This window comes from Lonchura striata, chromosome 6 (genome assembly GCF_050655825.1).
Source record: "Lonchura striata isolate lonStrDom1 chromosome 6, ASM5065582v1, whole genome shotgun sequence".
In the NCBI taxonomy this organism is placed as follows: domain Eukaryota; kingdom Metazoa; phylum Chordata; class Aves; order Passeriformes; family Estrildidae; genus Lonchura; species Lonchura striata.
The window spans coordinates 23568326-23592658 of record NC_140708.1 but is presented as its reverse complement, the minus strand read 5'-3'; the positions used below and the strand labels follow the sequence as shown (position 1 = coordinate 23592658).

At 41.7% G+C, this 24333-nt stretch overlaps 2 protein-coding genes across 6 annotated transcripts in view; one reads left to right on the top strand and one right to left on the bottom strand.

Annotated features, from left to right (window-relative positions):
- C6H10orf71 (chromosome 6 C10orf71 homolog) overlaps positions 1-24333 on the bottom strand; it is a 72894-nt gene that overhangs the window by 44645 nt on the left and 3916 nt on the right. The window contains exon 1 of one of the 3 annotated variants that reach the window (XM_031505250.3): positions 3225-3350. The exons of 1 other annotated variant lie outside the window; for it this stretch is intronic. The gene's annotated coding sequence lies outside the window, so the exon portion shown is untranslated. Of the gene's footprint in view, positions 1-3224; positions 3351-24333 lie in introns of those variants that run through there. One more of the 3 variants, XM_031505249.2, reaches the window with a different exon arrangement.
- On the top strand, positions 1398-18501 carry TMEM273 (transmembrane protein 273). 3 transcript variants are annotated; one of them, XM_021539251.4, is made up of 7 exons: positions 1398-1576; positions 5992-6042; positions 6724-6834; positions 7347-7371; positions 8231-8337; positions 15567-15593; positions 16369-18501. In XM_021539251.4, exons 1-7 carry the CDS (start codon positions 1483-1485, stop codon positions 16410-16412), a joined length of 459 nt encoding a protein of 152 aa, XP_021394926.1. In that variant the 5' UTR covers positions 1398-1482; the 3' UTR covers positions 16413-18501. The 3 variants fall into 3 exon arrangements, with proteins under 3 accessions (XP_021394926.1, XP_021394933.1, XP_085439761.1); XM_021539258.4 differs by lacking the exon at positions 8231-8337 and having other exon boundaries at positions 1419-1576; XM_085583635.1 differs by lacking the exons at positions 8231-8337; positions 16369-18501 and having other exon boundaries at positions 1419-1576; positions 15567-15597.

Here is a 24333-nt window from a genome sequence, read left to right as displayed (position 1 = left end):
GAAATTACAGAAGAAAAATCATTTAGGATTATATTATATACAATTACTCACAGCTGAAAATTACAGTTAGCCTCTTTCACCATGATAGGGTCTCCTGAGAAATCCTTGTTATTCATATAACATATAAATCTGACATTACTCCCACTATTTACAGGTCGAAGGTAAAAGCAGAATTAATTAAACATATATATCCTGCCCAGTGGCTGGATGGTGAAGAACAGAGGGAAGGTTGATAATGATGATGGTGCTTGAAACCACATTTCCCAATTTGGTCAAGAATCAGAATAAACCTATTACAAAGCAGGATTATATTGTCTGTCTTATTCTGGTGAGTGCTTTTTCTTGCTGGAGATATTCTGTGAACAAGAACAGTGAAGATTACACAGTCAGCTGTGTGCAATCACCTAGCTAGGTTCTTTGAAGCATTCATGGAAAAATAGCAATGGAATAAAGCAAATAGCTTTAGAGATTTCGTCCAAATACTCAGATGCTTAGTTCTTTCTTGGAAATACTAAAACTACTTGAGACTGCTGATTTGGGCCAGTAGAAGCAACAAAAACCAACCAATCCAAAACAAAGCAAAACCACCCCCCCAAAAAAAACCAACAAAACAACCAACAACCAAACACCAAAACAAAACAAGCGAGCTGACATTCCTGTTTTTACTTCTAGAAGAGGTTTTCAGGATCCTTGAAGCATGGGATCATTTGCAGATGAAACTGATATTTCCCATCCAGCTGGTGCAGAGATTTTTGTTTGCTTGGTTTTGATGTTTCCAGCTCTAATCCCATAGAGAACCAGGAGCAGAGAAAGAGCAAAAATGGACTACACACACATACACGTGTGTGTACACACCAACACTACAGGTCAAAGCAGAAACAAATACTTTCTATGATATCTGCCACACTCAGTCAGTTGTATCAATGCTTCACACAGCAAAATAGGACAGGGGCATCAAGATATTTTTCCTAGGAAGTTAGTGTCTGGGAACTGCCTTGCAGTGGTTTAGCAGCCATAGTGTGCTGCTTCTCTACTCCTGAAAAAGCTGATTATGAAAGGGAAATATTCAAATAAGTGCTCTGCTGAAAACATGATAGTATTCAAGTTGAGTTCATAAGAAAGCTAGCAATGCTGAAAGAGAATGCCTCAGAAAACTTTTGTAAGACAGAAAATCCACTTGGTTATCCACGGATTTAGAAGATTTCAGCAGAAACAAATTCACTATGGTAGGATGCTTTTGATATGCAAAAATAACTGTTCCTGTTTAAAGATGCCTTAGAGAGCAAAACAGTTGACCAGGCTGTGACTGTTGGCTGTCCATCTTCTTCAAACATTTTCAAGTTTATTTATGTATTGAGTTGAAACCCAAAAAAGGGAACTTCTGTTTGCAAATCTAACTACTCAGGATGTGACTTTAGTTTCTCAACAATCATGTGACCTACTTCAGCTTGTTTTTTCAGTCACTGCAGATGAGCAAAATTCATGAACACTTGGGTGCAACCATTCTGTTGTCACAACTTCATAATGACCTTACTAACAAGCTGGAAATCAGCACCAACAGCATTTCTTCTCTTACGTAAGTGATCTAACTTATTTGTTTTCCACTCTGTCTGAGAACTTTTATTCCTGAGCTTGATGGGCTTATTTATTCCCTAGCTTAATTGTCTATATCTTGTGTAAAACTCTGTTTCTTGGAGAAAAAAAAAAAAACAACCATTTGTTGAGCCAGAGGGGTACTTTGCTGAGTATGCTAGCTCACATTTCCTATTCTGGGTGCAAAGGGCTCAGCTGTGCACGATCCAAAAGGCAGAGTGAATAAATGGCTGCAGCTTTGCAGATGTGATGAGCACCTGCTGAGTACCTTGTTTAGTACTTTTTGTTTTTGTCTCCCTGTACAGGAAACAGTATTTCAGTCGAGTTTGAGGGAAAATTGACCTGCGTGCATGCTGACTGCAAGCTGCTTTTGGACTCTCCCTTACTGGACTTTCATGGTCCTGACTCACACTGCTTCTAATGCTCCCTGCTGGCCCAAAGCAGGGCTTTCTCACAACCTGTTTTTTACTTCATTCTTACTCATCTCCACGCTGTGCAGGGAAGTGGGGCTCATGGCTAGGAAGCCTCAGCAGGGGTCATACGAGCATTGGGACAGCGCTGTCTAACGCGGAGTGGGGAGCTGGCAGCAGTTCAAGGGGCTACTGCCGTCCCCGTAAGTTTGTTAAGGGGGAAGGCACCACCCTCTGGTGGCAAAAGCCTCAGCTTTTACCTCCTCCCGTACTACCTGCTTCATGCAGACATTCACAGAAAATTACCATCTACGCTTTGGGAATCCCGCAGGAGCAGTTTGCCCCACCTGAGACATGCAGACGGGTGTTTCCAGCTTGCATCCACTGGATATCCTGTCCTGCCTCACCTTCTGCAAAGCTGTCCACAGATCTGCAGCGGTGCTCTACCCTGCCTCTGGGGCTCCCAGAGATTTCCTTCCTTTCCTATTTGCTGCCTCCATTATAAATGGCAGCGAGCTCCTGGCTGCTGCAATGCCACAGGACTAGCCATTATCTGTTGCAATGAGGAGAAATAAGAGTTGGTGGAGGAAGGGGAAGAAAATTGGAAGCAGGAGGTAACAAGCAAAGGAACCAAGGCCAATGCTGTGTACTTGGAAAGACGAGGCACACATTGCTGTTTATCACTGCAGGTTAGGGCTGGGAATGGTTTGCAACGCCTAATCCGGTGGGGAAATTGAGCTCTTCCTGCTCCCTGATTTGATGCCCAAATTGCATTCTGCACCGTTTTCCTGGCTGTGACCTCTGGGCAAGGGCACCGCGTGAGCGGAGCTGCGTCGCAGGGAGCCCAGGCACAGCAGTGACACAGGCACAGCAGTGACACAGACACAGCAGTGACACAGACACAGCAGTGACACAGACACAGCAGTGACACAGGCACAGCTGCTCTCTCTTGGCTCAGCTCTACGTGCAGCAAGGTCTGGGGAGGGCTGAGTCCGCCCAGAGTGGCACCGAGATCCCGGCCCGGCGAGTTTATCTGCGGCTCCATCGCCCGCTCAGCAGCTCTGCCCTGCCGCGGCAAGCGCCGCTCTGTGTCACCGAGTGTTTGCGGCCGCAGGGAGAGCTTCCCGCTGAGGGCCCGGCTCCCCGGCGCATCCTCCGCTCCTCTCTCCTGCCCCACCTGTACCGGGCCCATCCGCGGGCTGCTGTGCCAGCAGCACTCACCACGGCGCTCCGCGGCGGCTGGAGGCTCCCGCGGCGGGCTCCCGGCGCTGCCGGAGCCGGGGCGCATCCCCAGCGCTGCGCGCACCGCGCCCCAGCCGGGACACAGCACAGCGCGCGGAGCGCCGGCTTCCAGCCCCTCTGAAAAATGATCCTCGAGTCACTCGAGCGTGGGTATCAAATTCATCTGCTAGGCTCCTCCACACAGGGGCAAACACTCTGCAAGTCCAGAGGGTTTGTTCAAGGCATGTTAGTCTAAACTCCCGACAGCGAGTCAGAAATCCAGCACAGGGACTAGAGCGCTGCCTGGGACTAGAGCACTGCGGGGTTTAAACCATCATTTCTAACCCACCCCAAATAGGAGGTTTTTGTACATCCCCAAAAGATCTAAATTGCAGATAAGATAAAAATCAAACAGAAAAACGTGTATTTGCAGTAGTTAATCCACCTATTTCCGCCCAAGAAAAAACTGAAACAAATAGAATTCACCTAACACAGTCTTTGAAAGCAAGCAGTATTTAAGCAGCATCCAGTAAATGATATTAAACCTTAATTAAAAGCATATTGAAAGTATGAATTGAAAATATTCTCTTTAGTCTTGTGGGTTTTCAGGAATTTCCCTCTCTTTTTAAAAAGAAACTAATAATTTAATCTCAATATATTAAACTGACCTACATAAAATATTCCATGTAAAATATTATTTCTGCCATAAAACACATAATCTGTCACTGGTTTAATTCCATTAGAAAGCATACATTAAGGTCTTTGTATTATGATCATTAGGATAATAAAAGTAATACAATATCACTTTTATTATGCTTGAATTTAAAACATTTTTCATATGAGCACAAAGAATAATTAAGGGGATAGAAGAAAGGTGTTTTTTTAAAATTTATAATGAAATAAAATCACAGGCGAGAGCAAAGAGACTAGTTTTTAATACGGAAAAACCAGAAGCTATGCTTTTTGTGCCCACTGTATAGCCTTAGAGCTTTTTGCTCTTTTTAAATTTCCTTATCTTTATAACTTTGATTTTGGTCATTTAGTATAATCAGTATAAGCATAGATTCTCTATCCCTTGCAACTCCTTTTCTGAGTGTCATGGAGGTTTTGGAGAGAAAATATTTCTGCTTGTACAAAGTAAATTCCCAGACATTTTCATTATGTAGAAGAGTTTGGCAAAAAAAAAAAAAAAAAAAAGGACTTTTAGCTCTGAATTATAGTTCCCATTTTTTTTTTTTTTAACTCAAGCTCTTTTCCAGATTTTTGAAGCTTGATTTGTAATTTATTAAGATTTTGGAATAGAAATGTGATTTCAGACCAAGAAATAAAAATAAATCTGTTATAAACCACCCAATATATCAGATTTTTTTGAGATTTTTTTGGCATAACTCTGGAAGCCCCAGGGCCCACACTCAGCTCAAGAGTTTTAGTAGTCTGAAAAGCAGATAGAAGATTATTTCTGTAAATCTACCAAAATGCCTTGTTTTGGAATGTAAGGACTATGCATCAAGCTTAAAAGTAGTCATGTTTCTAGCATTCATTTTACTGGACAACAAATGAAAGAAGACCCCAAAACCTCGAGAAAATAAAATTCTTTGTCCACAAAATGTGGAGAGGAGGAGCTGGGACATACGATGTTGGACACCTCAGCAGTAGGAAAACTAAGTGCACTTAAGACACTGCAATTCTACTTGGCTTTCAGCCAGACAACACTCCCTCCCAGTCTGTGGTGGGGAATGCCAATGAAAAGATGATGTTGTGTGCAAAGCGGCTGTGTCCCCTCCAGGTGCCCCATGGACTGTCACCCTGCCAAGGAGCGGTGACTTCGTGTTGTGCCTGAAGCTCGTGCAGGAGGCAGGAGCTGAGCAGCACACAGGTGTAGAATGCAGGAGTCATATCTGCCTTCAAAGCCTTCTCATGGTCCAGCATCTCATGCAGCTACATCAGTTACATCATTTGGAGCAACTTAAAAAGGCCTTGGTGGAAATATCCTTTACTGAAAAAAACATTTGAGTGTACATTTTAAACAATTTTCTGTGACAACCAAGCAACATTAAAAGTAAATACAACCTCTCCTTTTTCTCAGTTTTTAAAAAAAGTTGATTCTGTTTTCTTGCTAAAGTATTTAGCAAGAAAATGTTTAAATGTTTTCTGTAAAGCCACTTCATTCTGGGGGCCTGCACACTCTGAGCATCGGGCACCATGGCTCAGTGACTTTATGGAGAAGGGAAGGGCCAGGAGGTGTCCCATGAACAGGGCATTTGGTATAGAATTCTCTGGAAAGGTTTGTTTCCAGCCTACAAAATTTGCTTGCAAGAGGAAAAGACTCTTTTCTGCCAGCAATAAATTACATTCTGAAGACTGGAACTCCAGGCAGGATTTGGATTCATGGGAAAAGGGGTGTTGGGCTATGCCATATCCTCAGTTATTAGCGTGTTTTATTAGCTTTAGTGCATCTGTAATCTTTTCCTTGATTTATAGCATCTTCTCTTGTATATAGCTTTCTGGCTTGCAGTGACAAAACATGGAATGGAAACAGTGCTAAGGCAACACAAATTTTTGGAATTGTATTTTCTCTTCTGGTCAAAAACTGGCACAGTGTGGCCACATCTCTAGGATGCCCTCATTAACTTGACTGATAACATTTCACTACTGCAGGAAGCCTTGAATTCTATCCTAAGATTTCTTAGAATCAACTATCCCCTTGAAAATGGCAGAAATGACATTCTGCTCAATGTCCTAACAGGCTAAAATATTTCCATTCCAGATTTTTGGAGAGCAAAAGTACATGCTTCTGGAAACCCAGAGGAGGAAATAGGTGAGTTCATGGTGGGATTTACACATCCAGACAGGAAATTAGAGGTAAAATAACAAAACTGAATGTCCTTAGAAGACTTCATATACTTTTTAGGTGTAGAAGATAAACACTGTGAGTTTGTAGTTGCCTATGCTGCAGAGTCCAGAGCATGGGACTCAGATCCTGAACACAGGCACCCCCTGCCTGACATACAACCCTTATGTACACACAGTGATGCCAAATCACAAGACATAGTTTACACTTTCCAATTCCCCTTCCTCCCAGCAAAGGCTTACAGAGGCAGAACAGCTGGGCAAGGCAGGAGGCGAGGGACAGGGAGGTGGATATGCGCATATCTGGGAGCAGCAATAACAGTTTGGAAGGATGCAGATTGGCAAAGGAGTGTGGATGGGGGATTTTGCTTTTGGGGTATTTGTAAAGCCCTGGTTCTAAAACTCAGCTGAGACTGGCACACACTAAAAGCTGAAGTTGTTCATTATCAAAAAACACCCTTGAGCCCTTTAGCCACAAGTTCACATGGCTTCATTTTATGCACAGATTTTAAAGAATAGACTCAGAGTCTTCTCAGGCACCTACTCTGGCTCAGCATTTTTTTTTTAGGGATGTGTTACATCTGAAACTCAAAGAATGTATTTATTATGTAAAGGCGTATACTCACTGAGTTGTTTTCAATATTTGCAGATTACACATATGTTATTATAGGAGTTACTCTGGGAGCAGTTCTAGCAATCGCTTTTGTAGCAGTAATAATCTGCATGATCAAAGCCAAAATGATTGACAGTGACTTTGGAGGTAAGACAAAATACTCCTTATCCCTTTTCCATAGATCTGACTCTCCTCATATTCTGATACAGAAGATCTTAGCATCAGTGTTAGCAATTGTGTATGTACAACACCTCACAGGTTTTCCTGTGAAGAACTATTTTAAGAGTGTCTGAATTGCTGGACTGCCTAGAACTGCAGATTCACATTTCACTATAACCAAGTCTACTCTTTAGCCTCAAAGTTGTTTCTCATGATACCCAGGGGATATGCTACAACCAAACTCAAACCAGACAAAGTATTAGCTAAAACACAGCTCTGAGAAAATTGTCATGAGATATTCCAGCTGGAAGAATCAATAAGGGCTTAGGAAAGTTGCATGACACAACCAATATCAAAGAGTTTTGCCTCAGAAAGGATGGCTGGATCTTTTCCAGCTGTAACTATGTAATCCTGGTTGCCTCCTCACAAATTCTGTGGAGGCCTATCACCACTCTGTTCCTTGATTCTCAACTAACCACATTTTCCTCTTCTCACTTTAGAGTCAGATGGCAAAATGGAAAGAAGGTAAGAGTCATTGTGTTTTCTGATTTCTCTCTCATTATGCATGATGCTTCCCCATGTTGGAATGACTGCACATACACACATGGCAAGCCTCTAGAGGACTGGGATATCTAGTGAATCTGTATGGGAAAAGGAATTTTCTTCTAACTGCTTTTCAACATTTCAGAAATACACAGGAAAACCCAGCAGACTGAGATTCTTTTTAAAATGAAAATCCTCCAAACACTTGTGATGAAGCTTCTTTTTTGTTTGTTTGTTTGTACTATGCATAATAACAACAAACTCTGGACAAATGTCTCCTTCTAAGGTTACTGTGTCTGCATCCCAGTTCTGAAAACTCCCTTCAGTCTGGGCTCTTACATGTCAGGGTCATGCATTGATCATTCCTGCTGGGAGGGATGCCTCTTTGCCCTTCACCTTCCTCCCCCTTACCCAGAGACAGTAAGGCCATTTTGGGTTTGAGCGCCTGACCAGTCTACCAGCAATTTCTGTGCATAAACCTGAAAAAGATTAGGACTATGTACGATAAGGTCAGAAGAACAAACATAGAATACCTGTTAAACTTTACTATGCTTTCACGACAGTGTAGACAGAACAACGAACAAAGTCCTGAGAAAGAGCTAAGCCAGAACAGAAAAGCCAGAGACCAGAGTCAAGAGAAAAGGGAATAAAGGGATGAGAGGGACAAAGACAAGAAGAAACACGGAAGGCAGTGGTAGATTTACTGCCTGGAATGCAGACAGGATGATCTATGAATTGTTCCACACTGGACTTCTCTAGCTCACTTTGCTGTTTATTATGTGTCGTATTTTCCTTCAGAGACAGACTGAACATTTTTTACATCATCCTCTTATCTTTCTAGGGAAGTGAATGACTTTGTGGTGGCAGCAAAATTTAACATCTTTAATGGTGACCTTACATTGACCTCTTTGATATTTCCTTATCCTGTCTGCAGGCATTTGCTAAAAGGTAGAGTGAAATTTCCAGTTTCATGACAAAATTCTGGTCTTAAGGCTTAGAAGTGTGACACAACACAGAAACATTTTGCCTTAGAGTCACTGACACTGAGAGAAACTGTAATTCCACAATATTTTGGGGCAAAACTATTTAAGTTAAAGATGACACTTTTATGGCTGAGTAGAAAAAAACTTAGAAATCCACTGCCACTTCTTAATCAGTGTACTTTTCAATTCTGCTGTGGTAATCAGTAATTTACTAGCAAATCTTTGTTCTCATTCCCTTCAGGGCATCTATGTATTACTCTCTGGTAGGTCACTAAGGGATTCTATAATGCTGGTAATAATCTGTGGAAACAGAATAGCCTTCTACCCGTTTTGAGGAAACCTCTGGCAGTAAAAATACTACCAGAGCCTATAAACATTTAAAAATGCCCCAAATAAACTAATATTTAGTAGGATTTATTTAGGTCACCAGAGACACATATGATAATTAGGTCTAAATTTATTTTACCTACTTGCTTCAGTTCCCTAAGGAATTCTAATTTATGAGATTTTTAGACCTGTGGCCAGTCCTACAAAACCCTCTGATAAAGTGAAGTCCATTATCTGAAATCACCTGGATTATTCCCCACCCATACAGCCATCCTGAATCCCTCAGGGAAAGGGAACCTGAAACCTTCATGATGGTGTTAGGAGACACCATCCCTTTAGGACTGGAGAGGAGAACTGGCAAATCTTCTGCAAACAGCTTCACTTTCTGTTTGACCAGGGATGATTATTAATGCTTGTTCGGGAAAAAAATACTTAATCCAACTGATAGAACACTCAACCAAATTCACCTTCAGCCAAATTTTGTTTTAAATTTTACATCATTATTCCTACAAATGCCACCAGCCACTCCATATTTCCCTAGCTGGGAAATACTCCAAGTGGGCATCACCCAGCACTGCACTTCCACAGCCAATGGAGTTGCTCAGCCTCGTACCAGCTGAAGATCTTGATGCACACAATCATCCTCTGTGTCAGAACCCCAATTACCTGGTACTGAACATAACTGACCCTTTCCAAGAACAGATTTTCACTAAAATCAGGAAATATTCGGATGCATCCCCCTTGATAATTTCCAAAATACTTAAAACACAAGTGCTTTGATACTCACATGATACTGACAGCTCATTGTGAGATAATTAACAGAATTTACCACTTTATTTAGTCAGGTACATAACATTAAGATTTAAACAATCAATTCACAATGGGTTGCCCTTAAACTCAACGGGATATTTACGAACACTTGAGAAGAAAAAGGCTTGAGGCAAGATTCTGTCAGCCAACAAAACAGCAATTTATATGTCAACTGACAATTATTTAACGTCCTCTTTTTTAATTAATAGCTCATGTCAGTATCAAATGCCATCTTGGTGTAAGCTTGGTAAATTATAATGCCTAAAAATTTCATGCAAGTTTAATGTATTCATAAAAATGTCTGGGTACATTTAATGCTGGCAATATTTTGAGTTAACTACAGTGCATGTCAGCCAGATTTATTTTGACAGGAGACAAAGAAAGAGACATACAGAGACAAGGAGAAGGGTGGAGAGACACAGAATGTTTACTAAAAAGGAAAAGGTATATATTTTAAATCTGCCACAAATGAATCTGTTGCCAACATATCCAGGCAACAGCGCACACAAAATTCCCTATGCCATTCACTGGGTTCTACGGGACTCCATGTAAATAATCCAGTAGAAAATCAGGTTCTAAATGCAATACACAGGTTCTTCTGATGTTTTATGCAAGAGAGGAGGAGCATGGGAGATGCTTGCCAAGTGTATTGGTGATTTTCTTTTCCTATCCAAAGCCTCATCTAAATATTCTCTTATATTTTCCCTCCTGACTTTTAAAGGACCAACTTCTCTCTCCTTTGCTAGACTGTGCTTGAGAAACACAGGATACTTTTGAGAATTGTAGCATTCTTTAGATGAATGGAACAGGTCTTAGAATGTTACTGCACTTTGAAAGCCTCTAATATGTTCTAAAAATCACCAAAAACAGTGCCACACATTGCATAGGAGGGGAAATCATCCACTTGGAAAAAATAAACATCACAGATTGATGGCATGGAAAAGACTAGGTTTGGGCAATTGTGTGCAGGTTTCAGTGATGGGCTGCAGTTTCTTCCAACTACCAGAACTGTGGCAGCCTAAACATCTGAACCAGGAGTCTTTTCCCTAGCATTTTGTCATGTTCAGGTCTGTAGCCTGACAGGCAGGGACAGTGAACAAGATCTGATCTAAGAACATAATATCCTTCATACAGGTTTAAAGTCAGATAGAAAGACAAAGATCTTGTTTTGGAGATGAGAAAGAGTTCTTTCTGATCCAAACTTGGTCTACAACACTGTGAATTGCAGAACACATAATTTAACAAACAGGAAGCCAAAAACATAGACGTGAGTCCCATCACTTCCAAATGTGAGACACAGTCTGTCCAGTCACTGGAGTCTGAGCTCATAAATAAATGTAACTGGAGATCTAGTTTTGATGCTAGAATGGGTACTTGAAAATGCCACATGTGGAAGTCCTTTGAAAAATGGTCCCTAAATTTACAAACCAAAATCCTTAAAAAATACAAATTGAAAAAAAGAGACTTTACCCTTGTCTGAGAGTGTCACTGAAAGAGTGATGCATAAGGGAAAAGGGTGAATATGGACAATATGGACAGCACAGGTTTCCCAGGATTCTGGGCACTGAAATGCATTGCAGCCTCTCACATACAGTGCCAGGTATTCACAGGAACACTAAGTTCAGCCCACAGCCTGGCAGCAAGTTGCCTGCATCTATCCTTACTCTCCTAAAACAAGCCTATTTTTTCTTTTGCTGTCCCAGTAATATTTTAAACCATCAGTTTGATCTTCTTGGATCTGTTGCAGACCAGTCACGTAGACTCAGCAGAATCTTTGGCACCTCTGTGTGAATGGATTCTCTTAACATCCCTCAGTGGTGCCCTAAGCTGTTTTTTCACTTGCCATTCTTGGTTTCCCAAGCAGACCTTCACAAGATCTTTCATTCTGACAAGTAGGATATTCTACATACAGTTCAATCATCACATCAACAAAGTTTTCAGAAATTGTCAGTGGTTTACATAGAAGGAAAAACAGAGTGAGCAGGGACACTTAACCTCTCCAGTGATCCAAATAAGCTTTGCAAAATCAAACACAAATTATTCCTGTGAGGTCTGTTGTCACTACAGAGCCTCTCTTCACATTGCCACCATGACCTAAGACCAGCAGTGAAGAACTGTCACGAGAAGGGGAGTGGAAGACAGCTTGGAGGGCTCCAGTCCTCTTAGGCACAAGTGCATCTGCACTTCACTGAGTAGATACCACCTGCACAAGACAATTGCGGCTCTGTTGATACACCAGAACACATCCAATCCAATTCCTCTCTCAGCACTGTAAGGAGTAGTGGGTGGCTGATAGGCTGAAGGCTGTATTCACTGCTTTAGGTTTCCTCAGCATGCATACTGGGAATTGAGTTTAATGGAAAATATTTAAAGCTTCACAAATGCCATAATAATGCATGCTATTGCAAATAAATTTAAGGATGGGTAGAGATGATCTAAACAACTCCATGTGAGTGCAAATGTTAAAAAATGGGCAAATAATCTCAGCAGAAATAGCTGTCTCAACTCCTTGTAATATACATTTGCATAAATAAAATGTCAATATCCATTCTGTGTTGAGGCAATAGTCACCAGTGACTAGAGTAATAAACTGTTTTTTCTTCCTAATTCTGGCACTGCCCTGGCTAGCTGAACTTGTTCTTCTGAACAACCTTGGACACGTCCCTGGCTCAGGTTACCCTTTCCATAAAATGAAATTAATCTTTTTATCACACACTTCAAAATCAAGGACATAAAGCTTTGCACTATGCTGGGGACAGCAGGCTTTAAAAAGCAGCAGTAAGACACTCTGTAGGCTCCCAGCTCCATTCCTGGATTGAGGGAATACACACACAGCCCCTGAAAGATAGTCTATATATATATATATATACACACAACACACATATTTATGGCACAAACTGCTAGGGAGAGATTAATTCATTAAACCCATTTCAATGACACTGTATACCTCAGTGATGCCAGCTATGAGCCTGATGGGCAGAGCCACCCTTCTGGCTATTTTTTGCTCCCCTGGCCACCCTCCACATTCTCTGGGAGGGCACCTGGCCCAGGGCTCCTGTTCTCCTCTTGGATCTGGGGACTGCCTTTGTGGTTGACCTTTTCACAGCTGCCAAACAGGGAAGAAATCCTTACTCCTTCCTACCCTTCTGCACAACTGTTTGGGGCTAGTCCTGAATAGCTCTAAATTATTTGATTGTAGGAGTTGGTGCCAAACCTGCCGAATCAGGAGAATGCTTTCCTGGTAATATTCAGACACCTGTCAGAGGCAATTCCTTCCACAGCCGTCGTGGTCGCTGCTGGCAAACGTGCTGGTGCAAATTATTCCAGCACTGGAGGAGTAATTCTACCCTTCCCTAGAGCTGCTGCAAGTCTGGATACAAAAAAAAAAGACAAAATGTTTCTGAAGAGTACACTCTTCACCCCTGTCAGCAGGCACCCAGGGTAACTCAAGGATTAGATGCCACCGAGCAAAGAGCCTCCTGCTCCCTGGCAGCACCAGTCTGCCAAACAAACTGAGTAGCTTTGTGCTGCTAGGGCTTGTCAGAGAAGTGACAACATGGGATTAGCTAGGAATCAAGCTGCTATCATAGCTAAAGGACAGCTTAAAACCAACACAAACCAAGGCCTCTTGGTGCAAGAGGCTCAGGAGTGCCGCAGGTGTTAGTCAGACAAGAACAGCATCGAATTGGAGCTCCTGCATGCTCCAACTCACAGGTTTTTCTGTATCACATTTAATTTCTGCACACAAGTTCCCACTAGACTTATGAAAAAAGAATCACCGATTTCAGATCCTAAGAATTTTTGTCAGTGCCATCTCAGAAAACACGATTATTTGCAGATCCTTTTTTAAGATCATGTGTAGAGTGTATCGCATAATTTTATTTCAGTTCCCTGATCTCCTACTGTCCAAGAGTTCTGCCTTGAACAACCTGCACTAAATATCAGCATAGCTATTTGTTTTTCTCCTGATTGTTGCTTATAATCATCCACTCTCCATATTCCATGCGTACTTTACAGCCTGGTGTCAGAGCACAAATAGCAAGCTGAAAGAAATCAATGAGTAACCACCAAGGGATGCTGACTTCTGCTGCAAGTGCTCGGGGATCTGTGGTGTACTTCTCAGCAGTTTGCAGAAGTTTATGGGCTTAAAGGTTTTCCATATGGATTTAAATGGGGTTAAAAGACACTTTGCAGAGACTCACAGAGTCAATGGAAAATTTGCATGGTCTTATAAAGGAAAAACACTGCCTGAAAACTTGTTAGATTTTTGTGTGTGTTTCAGTGTGTGCATTAAAACAGCACCTGGCTGACTCCCAAGTCTTATTTACTATACAGACATTGAAATGCTTGTGCTGGCACAGGAGAGGTGGAAGCTGGGGATAAGAAGAATAACTAACCCTGTAGGCAGAAATGGACGTTTTAAAGTGTTTGTGAATGAGCTTCCATGACTCCCTGAAGCAGAGCAAAGCACAGGAGCAAAGGATGTCCCATGTCTAGAGAAAGGCCTGCTTCTCTTCTCCCCATCCCAGCACAGCTGTATGTTCTGCTCAGGCAGTCACCCTTCTCTACTCTCTCAAGGAACTGGCCCTGCCAAAAATTAATGTGGTAGAACATGAAAATAATCTTCAGGTACCAGGCTGTTCAAGGATATCTGGCACAAGGGAAGTGCAACTGAGGTGCCAGGGAAGGCTGGACTGTCCTGTCTTGCAGGAACTGGCATTGTCAAAAATGGGAAGATTGCCTGAGAGCATCAGCAAGATGGCCATTATCTCAGGGTAGCATTGGCCTCCCAACCAATCTCTTCTTTTCTCTTTATATATGCAGAGAATTGAGTTAGGATTAGACCACTTAGGAACTGCCCTTACTAGCAGTTCTCTGCCAGCTTCTTCTCCTGTGACACAGGCAGGAGAACCTTATCCAATGCTGATTCACCTCAGTTAGACCACATCACTTTGCACTGGCCTATTCTGTATTAATCTGTTGTTAAAAGTGGGGGAAAATACTGTATTTTTTAAATTGGCTACACATCCAGACAAAAAAAATGTAGCACTTCACAGGCTAAACTCTGTTATTTTTTGTGAAGAAATTTTTGACAAGTTCATAAGCACAACCTATATCAGGTCCCTGGTTATGTTTTGAAATGCCTCTCCTTTCTGGGAAAGACCTGCCACAAACTGCAACAAGCTGAAAAATATTATTGCATAACTGATACCTCTTCAGTAATGTCAGAGCTGTGTCACTAAAATAAATACCTTGTGTGTGCAAAGTGCCAGACTAGCACAGGCAAAGGAGGGCTGAAACAAGCCCCAGGTACCTCCAGTGTGGTCAGCAGGCAAGCAGGCAGGTAGAGATGAGCCTTTGTCCTTGCATTCCAGCAGCAGACACTTTCTGTGGCTGCCCTGGAAGCTCCCAAGGGCTGGGCAAAGCAGGCAGAATGGGAACATAGCTGTGCTGACTCACCCCAGCCCCAAACCAGAGAAAGAAAGAAGGGAGGAAAAACAGCAAAACAGAAAAAATGCCTCTGGTTCCAGCCTGTGCCTCACTATATGGTCTCCCATGCACTGTATGCTCAAGTCAGACTGGAAGGATGAGAGTCAGAATCTTACAGACACTAACAGGGCAGTGAATTCCACGTGAACAGAAAATTTTGGCAGAGCATTCTGAAAGACACGAGTGACAAAATTTCTCTCAGAGAAGGAAAAAAGGCTGAGGCAAACTATGCAAAGCATGGATTGTCCCTGCCCACCAAATCTCCTGTGACAGTTTTCTTTAGCAAAGACACCAGAAAATGCTGGAGTAGTATTGTAGGAATGGGACTAGGATGAAGTTCATTTCCCTGTGGAGTAGTGAAATTTCATATAAACAAGTCGAGGGCTATAAGACAAGATCAAGTTCCCAAGCACTGACACTAGATGGAGCAAAACTGAATAAAAGATTCAGAGTAGCGAATAAAAGATAAAAAGTTCCTGCAACTCTAATGTGTTACTCATTTGAATTCTCACCTTTGATTATGGCTCTGAAAGTCACAATTAATAGCTCATTCTTTATACTTTGCAGGTCAAACACAGGATCGAGCCAAAACAGGTAAGTTCTGGGGGAAGGGGTGTGGTGGCACAGGGAGTGACAGTAGTGGGCAGACCCAAGGTTGTAGAGGCACCTCCAGCGAGGGAAAGGTCCTGGAGCACTAAAGGCTGTGGGGTGACCCTGAGCCCTTGCTGACAGCCCGGATCTGCTGGGCACTCACTCTGCATGGGCCAAGGCAGGTCACTGAACCGTGCTGTCCCACAGCCCCGCTGAGGCTTACCTGGAGCTCCCTGGTGCAGGGCCAGGCACACTGCGAGGCTGGCTGCCCTCTGCAGCTGCCCCACGGCAGCAGGTACTCCACCCATTAACTCCTGGGAAGATGCTCCACAAAAGGGATCCAGGAGCTGCTCCCCACTCTGTGGCAAGGCAACAGTGGGAAGCGCCCCAAATGACAATAGTCCAGTGTCTGCAATACAGGGAGCCCTGGGATGCTGCCTGAAAAGGCATGGCTTGCTGCTAGTGGATTCCTAGTGGCAGTGACAAGGGCATCTGGAAGTCACCACAGCAGCCACAAGCATGCATTTGCTCTGTTAATTCACTTGGGAAAAACAGATGCCTCCAAAGGTACAAAGAAACATCTAGTAAAAGAAAAGGTAAGTGGAAGGAAATTCATCAATGTAATTCCAACATCTCCATTAAAAATTTTTCTAGAATTCCTGTGATTTTTATGTATCTCCCAGCTCACCTTTTACAATGATGTTTTACCTGGGATAATCCAGGTAAAACCAAAGCCAGAGAGTTATTGTTAATCTGTGATTTTTCTTTCTTCTCACAGATGACAGCAATGCAATAAGAAACCAAAGTACAAGAGATCAATAACCCTTTTGCAATCAACAGTTACCTGGTCTGAGGATCAATAGAAGTCTCTTGTGCACAGGCAGGAATCTTACAAATACCAATCCTTTTCTCTGTTCTTTAGTTGAAAGGCTGATTGATTGTTTACAGGAAGAGCTTATAGTGCAGCTAACTTCAATAACCTGCACCCAAAAGGCCTGCAATCCCCCTCAGCATGTCTGTGAAGATGTGTGAGGAAAATAAAATAGATGGGTTCTGTTCACTAATAGATCCTCTTTATTCTATGATAAGTATATGATTGATTTCTAAAGTCAGTTAAATATCAGGTATTCAGAAAGGTGGCAATATAAATCAGCAGCAGAATGCATGGTCATACCCATATTTCAAGATAAGTAAATAAGTATTTCAGCAACTTGGAAAATCATTCATTTGAGGTTAGAACAAAACAAAGCTTCTCATTTATATCAGGATAAGAAAATAATTCATTAATTTAAAGTTTTATCTTTTTTAGATCTAGAACTGATGCCTTTTGTAGGTGTTAGTGATGATTTAAACAATTTTAAAATTAATTATGGCAATTTAAAATTAAAAATTCCTTTTAGAAATAATGTTTTTTATGTTCTGTTGACACTTCATGTCAACACTACAAACAAGCTAATCTGTTATTTCCAGAATTTCCTTATCCATATTTCTTTAGTATAAAACAATGCACTAAGTTCAAACAGAATTTGTGAGTAATTTCAGTTTCCCAGCACCTTCATTCTTGTTTTAGCCTTATATGTTCTGATGGACTTGATTACATCAAAATTGCTTTGCCTGGCTCCAATTATAAGCTTCTTACAGTGGGAATGATGAGAAGAAAAGTTAAAGCTTTGTTTCTGAACATTTAGAGTAGTTTAAATAATTTAAACCCAAGTTATTCTGTAAACACTTTCCAACTTTTAACAAAGCTTTGAGTCGGTGGCTTTAGTTTTGGTTCAGAAAATAATGCTGTAGATTCTATTCTGTTTAATCCTGTTCTTTCAAGAACGCTGTACGTAACATACTATCATCACAAGGTGCAAGAAAACAGGGAGATTTTTGTATTTCAACCCAGGCTTTTCTTTCACCTTGTGAAAGAAAGGGCAGGCAGTGTCAGCTGTGAAAGCTTTGGGAACTCTTGGCCACCATCATCTGCTATTCCTACAGCTTCTCTCAGGAAACCCAGCAGAACTTCAAGGCTTGGGGGCCTCAGGTAGACAGCATGCCAAGTGAGTTAAGTAATATCCCAGTATTTCACAGGCAGAGCTGCATGTTGGAGCATTACAAGATGACTCCAAACAGGATGTTACACTATTTTATTGCAGCTTAGCATTATCCAGACCCAGAGACCACAACCTGTAAATAAATAGGATCTTCATAACCTTTTAGCTCAAGCCAATGTCTATAGACATATAGGCTTTTTAAATCTCTCACTTTGCATACATTTTTAAAGTTCACTTTTATACCTGTTTTGGCTTTCAGTGTGGCAGATCATAATAAAAATAATAAAGTTATTTCCAGCTCTCCACTAATATAAGAGATTTAATCCAACTAAAAAAAAATAATCAATTGTAAGACTGAAGTCCAACCTAGAAATTCTGAGTGTTATTAAGAAATATCAATCAAAAATCATGGAGACAAGGGCCTCCTGTCCAGTAATCAACTTTCAGATCAGGCAGAGCTGATGTGCTGGGTCAGGGACTTAGAGGAAACATGCTGTTAGAGCATAAGAACAGATATATCAGAGTTTTGTTTTTATAAAGAATAAGCTACTTTACTACTTGTAACTAACTAAAGGGATCTCAATATAAGCATTTTTTGACTTTCACAAAGCAGGTCATTTGTCAAATGTGCACAGGAAACTGGATAGTAATTTTTGCACACATTCTGAACACCAAAACGTAAAATTTCTTTTGACAGAAGAATGATAAATTTGAATACTTTCCCTGGTTTCCTAGGTGTCTGTTACCCATTTCGGTAACACTGCAGTTCATTAGCAGCATTTGCTAACAGATAAACTAAAGCAGTAATGTGATACTTGTAAGTAATTTTGTGTACATGTGTAAGTGAATAAAGCATCTTGTAAGGTATCTGTTAATTGATTTGCTTCCTGCAGTATCATTTTAATTAAGACTTGGAACAGAAGAGAGAGCATGTGGTCAGGGAGGAAAGCTATCACCTTCACTTATTTGTGTGAACAAATGTTTCAGTACACATCATTTCAGTACACTATGGGAAATAAAAATAAAAATAAACAAGAAATGCTAAGCTACAAGCAGTAGAGGAGAAAGGCCTGGAGAATTAAGGTTGGTAATCTTGAACAGACAAATGTGCTGGGGTAGTGAATAGATTATGATTTCTTAAAAGCTTTTGGTGTGTGCCTTGGCTCCTGGGGAGAGGGGGAAGGATGAGAAATACTGAGACAAGGCAGCTGGGCACAGGGGACCCTCAGAGCTACTGCTTCTGTTCTGAGAGGTTTGGGCACAGTTACATGTGGCTGCAGACTTTTGCCACCTCAGGGAGTTGCTGTTTTGTCCATTCCTACAAGCAGCTTTACCAGCACCACTTGGAGCATCAGCAGCTTCTAAATTCATGCCAAACTGCACACCAGTGCTTGGAATTAATCAGTGAAGGAAAACTAGATGAAAAATTAACATCTGGGAGGCATTCAGTCAAAAGACTGAACAAAAGACACTGTTAACACCACACATTTTTGATTAAGATTGAGCCCAGGCAGTCAACATCCAGCAGAACAGGCACCTACCTGCACTCACCTGTTTGCCTGTCCAGCACAGGTTATGCCTGTCCATGCTACACACCCCGTGCTCTCCCTGAGCTCAAGGGCATTCCCCTGAATGGGTAACAGTGGGAAGCTCTTTGCAGTCAGGGTTTGGACACATGCCCCAGCATGTCATGCTGGACCTCGGTCCCTTCACAGCAGACGCCCAGCAACAAAATGATGCTGGTGAATGGAGTTACTCAGAAGAGCAGACAGTTGTAGGCACAAGAAGTGAGCTAAGAGGTGCAGGCACAGTGTGCATGTCTAAAGAGATAACAACACAGCATTGGCTTTAATTACATTGCAAGAGCCACAGCAACAGTGAGACCATTCAAGTAAATTCCTTCTGTCAGCTGCATCAGTGCAAATCAAAACTAACTGCAGCAGTCACACAGCTTGGTGGGGCCCTTGCTCACACGATAATAAATCAGGCAAAAATCCACTGGACTCAGTACCGCCGCATGGGTAATTAAAATGCCTGTGGGTGAAGTCCTGGGGACCCCAGTGATATAAATCCACTCTAAAAAGTATGAGGAAGAGGAGAGTTGATTCAGCTCCTCCCAAACAGAAAGGATGACAAAACTCAATGGTCAAAACATTTGCAATATGAATTTCTCTTGGCTTCTCTCATGCCTGTGAATGAAAACGCAGATCATTTTAGTCAGGAATATTTTTTCTGTTTCTCAGAACTGCACTTAATCAAATAAAAAATATTATTAAAATTCTTTGACTCGCCAAGCAAATATGGGAAAACACAAGCAAAGAAAGTACCTAACTAGCAGACCTGATAAAGGCTGTTTATACTATACAAATAGGACCTATAGAGGCTTCAAACTTCTGAAAATTGCTCTCATTACACACAGGGAATATTACAATAGTCAGCCTAGGTCTGACAGAGGTCCATCTTCTCTGATAGCCTCTTTGCCCCAGCAAACATCTAGATGAAGCCTAAGAGCATTGCAAGGATGTGCCAGTGATCTCCTAAAAGACTCTACAATCTTACAGCAAACTTCTGCTCAGTGTCACTAAGCCAAAAGTGATGAACTTACTGTTTTCTGGTGTATTTTTCTTCCATTGTCAAAAGTGGTTAATTCCATAGATACTATATAGTTACACATAAAAAAACACAAAGGCCTTTGTCCTCCCTATCAGTACATCAGTGAATTTGTACAAATTTTCATGTTAACACATAATTAAAGCAATTCACATAGTCCTAAGAAGGCATGTTCACTCTTAAGGAGGGGGGAAATGAGACATGGAGCAGCCCAAGTGCTGCAGCAAACGCTAGTGCAGGATCAGCAGAGCAAAGAATACAGACAAAGTCTTCCAAGCTCAACATGGTGAGCAACCTCATAGACCATCATTTTTCTCTACTACTGCCTCCAACAAAAATGCTGCTTTTGGAGTGGTTAGGTGTTAAGTATTTCACCTTATTGAATATATATGGTTTCAATTCTCATATTTCTGGCTTTAATTCCTAGACAAACCTTGTGCTTTCACTGACAGCTGCACCAAAGGGAGCCTCAGCAAAGTCAGTGACATAACACTGGGCTTCAACATTATGTGAGCTAATAACAAGCCCAAATGCATTGTAAGCAAAGTGGCACAGTGCACACATTCTGTCTTCTGCATCCAGACAAAAGTATGTCTCGTGTTTCCTGCCCCATGCCCCCTCTCTCCATGCCATAATCCACAGGCTGCTTGCAGGATGCAAGTGGATTCATTTGCACCCCTCACACCACTGCTGATGGGGATCTGTCCTGATGCAGACTATCCACAAGCCTTTCCTTTACAAATCAGATCCTATCCAGCACTATCAGAAACCTGCCTCAGTCAATGGGCAATTAAAATAATTACCTTTAATTGTATTCTTCAATTACTCCACAGTACTGAGGGAAGACTTGGAGGGCTGGGACCAGATGCTAGCATATTCTGTTGTGATTAAAACTGGCTGAAATGCTCCAGTGAATATAAACCACTGACTATTCACCTGTTTTGGGAACAACCCCTGTATGTTTTAAGCTGCTTCATATTTAAACTCATTAGAGTGACACCAGGGAAGCAACAGAAAGCGGTGCTGAGTGCACAAGGGCTCCTGAAGGGACACCTTCAAAGGAGCTGCTACCTTGAAATTCATGCAAGAAAAAAAAAAAAGGCTACTGTGTGCTCCTTCCTGCCAAAGGGATGCAGTGCCCAAAGTAGAGCTGGAATGGCTCTTAGGTACCTCAGGGGGTGTGAGGAGATGATTGGATGTGTGTGGTATGGGACTGTGGACAGTGGTAGGTTCACAGGGACTTGGCTGGGCATGCCTGGGAAATTGTTTTTTCTTATAAGCCTACTGATGATATAAAGGACACCTAAATATGAGAGAGAACCAGCTGATGTTGGGAAGGGATAAAAAATGATTGCAGAGGAAAAGGCAGAATATGTGAACTTATACTCGCATCAAATCACTGTTTTAGCAGTCAGAACAACTGGAAAAGCAGAGTGGTGCCAACAGTCATTACTTAATTTGAAAATTTTGCACTAAGTCTTCAAGTCAAATGGCTGTGGCAACACCCACTATAATTTTGAATATACCTTACTTTTGAGCACATTAATAAATAATGCAGATCTAATCCATAACATTTTCCAAATAATGTTAATGAGACAATAACTCAAATCTAGTTCCTATTACAGCATGATCTACATGTACAAGATAGTGCAAATTGAAAATTATTCTCAAACACATGTTATGTAACATTAACATAACCAATAAACTTTTGATTCAGATCCAACACCTGCCAGGCTTTTCAAACAAGATGACAAAGCTGTGACAGGACCTTCTGTGTGAGTCAAAAATGCCTTCCTACCATGACCAAAGCAAAATTAAAAATATGTCTCATGTCTTTGATTATTCAGTAGAAACCATTCAGTGACCTAAAAGCAGGTGTTTTTTCAGGCATCCTTCTTGGAGAGGTGATGTTATTGATCACAATTGGGCTGAGGCTTTGAGCACATCAAGGAAAGGAGCAAAGGTGGCTGTGAGAGCAGCAGGGCTCATCTCCAGCAGCAGCAAAGAGAACATAAAAGGATCAGGTGGAATCCAGAAGTAGTACCTAGACCCAAACCAAATAACAGCTGCTAGTTCTCTGCTCCCAAGCCTTCCTACTATTATCTGTTATCTTCTCCTGCATAATTTGTCATAATCTCTGACTTGTAAGGGAAATTAATCATGCTTCAGAAAAAATGAGATTTCTCACAAGGAGATTATCTGTCTCTGACAAACAAGAGATAATTCAATTAGCTTCCTTTTCTAAGCATTTAGTAACTGGCTTTGGTAAATTAGTCCTTTTTGTAATTTAGCTATAATTTAGGAAGATTTAATATGTCATTAGGCACACCAAATTCTGTGTTAATATAACGTTATGGCTGAGATTTTAATTGCCCCAGAGTCAGGAACTGTATATATAAATGGCTTGATTCCCACGTGGAAGCAGCTGATAGGAAATACATAGAGCTCCACAGAAATTCTCCTTAAAAATCCCTTCTTTTAGTTAAGATCATGTTTAAGGACTCTGGAGAATAGGAGGCTTTCTCTGACTCTGGTAAGAATTCCAAGAATTCAGTGTAAAAGACAAATAGTCACATGTTCATTTGCAGAACTTCTACACACTACAGAAATGTATGGATTTAACCCTTCACAGTTCTCAAAGTTCCTATTTCCCATCCTGTAAATACCTGGGAAAATCCCACTATCTAACTGTACCCAACTGTGTTTGATGACATTTTCTTCTGTTTCATTCTGGAAACAGGCCTTTTAGTCCTTTTGGACATTGCCAATTGATACTAATGTAATGGCATTAAAGAAGTCAATGCAACTACATACTGAGAGTAAAAATCAGCGTCTTTCGTGCCTGGGGAAAAACAAGAGACAATCAAAGCAATTGAGTTGTATGGATGTCAAAAGGCCTAAGTGGAAAAGCAAATTTCAAAGCAATGTTAATTGCTCTACCACAGCAGAGTCAGCCAGACTTTGCCTGAGCAGAAAGTGAAGAGTCAGTTAAAGCAGACGGATCCCCACACACTGCTGGCTGCAGCCTGGCCATTCCTGACTGGTCCCTGGAACAACTGAGCTCAGGGCATTTCCCAGTGTACTGAGTAGTAGCCTGCCCATGGCAGATCCTTTCAGAGCTCATGCTTGACTGTTGGAATCCATCCCCATACAGGCCACCAGTTATTGGTGTTGGTGCTTGGCACCAATCAATGGTGGATGGGAGCTCACTGTCACTTTAAGTTTATTATCTTACTGTAAGACTTTCATACCTTCTCTCTGTGAGTTCTCATGGGCAGCTCCTCACAACTCTGACTTCTTTTCTCTTTCTTCCACATGGCTGGCTGACTTCTTCCTGTCTCTAGCATGACTGCCTAACCCTTGCTCTCACAGCAGCAGCCAACTGACTCCAATTCTCCTCTTCTCCAGCTAACCCACTCTTTTTTAACACCCATCCCTGTTGGACCATCCTTATTGGACATAGCTGTGATCTATTAAGGGCAGGCCTGTTCCTACTCTTGGGTAATTAGCACAGCTGCAACTCCTCAGGGGCAAGATTGCCTTCAGCACTATCTGTATTCTCCTACAATCCATCCTCCTGCTTTTGACTGTATGGATCCACCAAAAAGTGCTATGATTTGGAGAATCTCTTCTTTCAGAGAATTTTGGCACTCAGGCCAAGGCAGCCTCCTGCCACCATTCGAACAGATTTGCCAATTTTTGTCATTTGATAAAAGAGCAGAAGACTCCAAGACATTTACATTCCAGCATGCTTCATGAAGGCAAGCAGCTAGAAAAAGAGGACACAAAACCCTGTTTCAAGCTTCTTCCCAGTCTGGGGTCTTCTCTAGATCTCTCTTGGCAGGTTACCTGATGCCAAATAAGATCCATGGCCTTACTTCGCAAACATCAACCAAGTACATAACCAAACCTGTTGGGAAGCCGACTTCATTAGTTCTGTTTCCTTCTCTCCCAAGACAAATCTGTTTACCCTGGAAACACATCTCTCAGCAGAAGATGAAGAAGATGGCCACAGCTTACACCAAGGCACTTCAGCCCATCAGACTGGCACATGCCAACTCTCTGGTAAACCACACCGATGAAAACACTAA

What these genes read in the sequence shown, in the direction of transcription:
- TMEM273 (XM_021539251.4), top strand. Translation starts at nt 1,483, where the DNA reads ATGAACACTTGGGTGCAACCATTCTGTTGTCACAACTTCATAATGACC. An exon ending in AACAGCATTTCTTCTCTTAC is followed by an intron (nt 1,577 to 5,991) that starts GTAAGTGATCTA and finishes TTTCCATTCCAG; the next exon opens with ATTTTTGGAGAGCAAAAGTA. An exon ending in CTGCAGGCATTTGCTAAAAG is followed by an intron (nt 8,338 to 15,566) that starts GTAGAGTGAAAT and finishes TATACTTTGCAG; the next exon opens with GTCAAACACAGGATCGAGCC.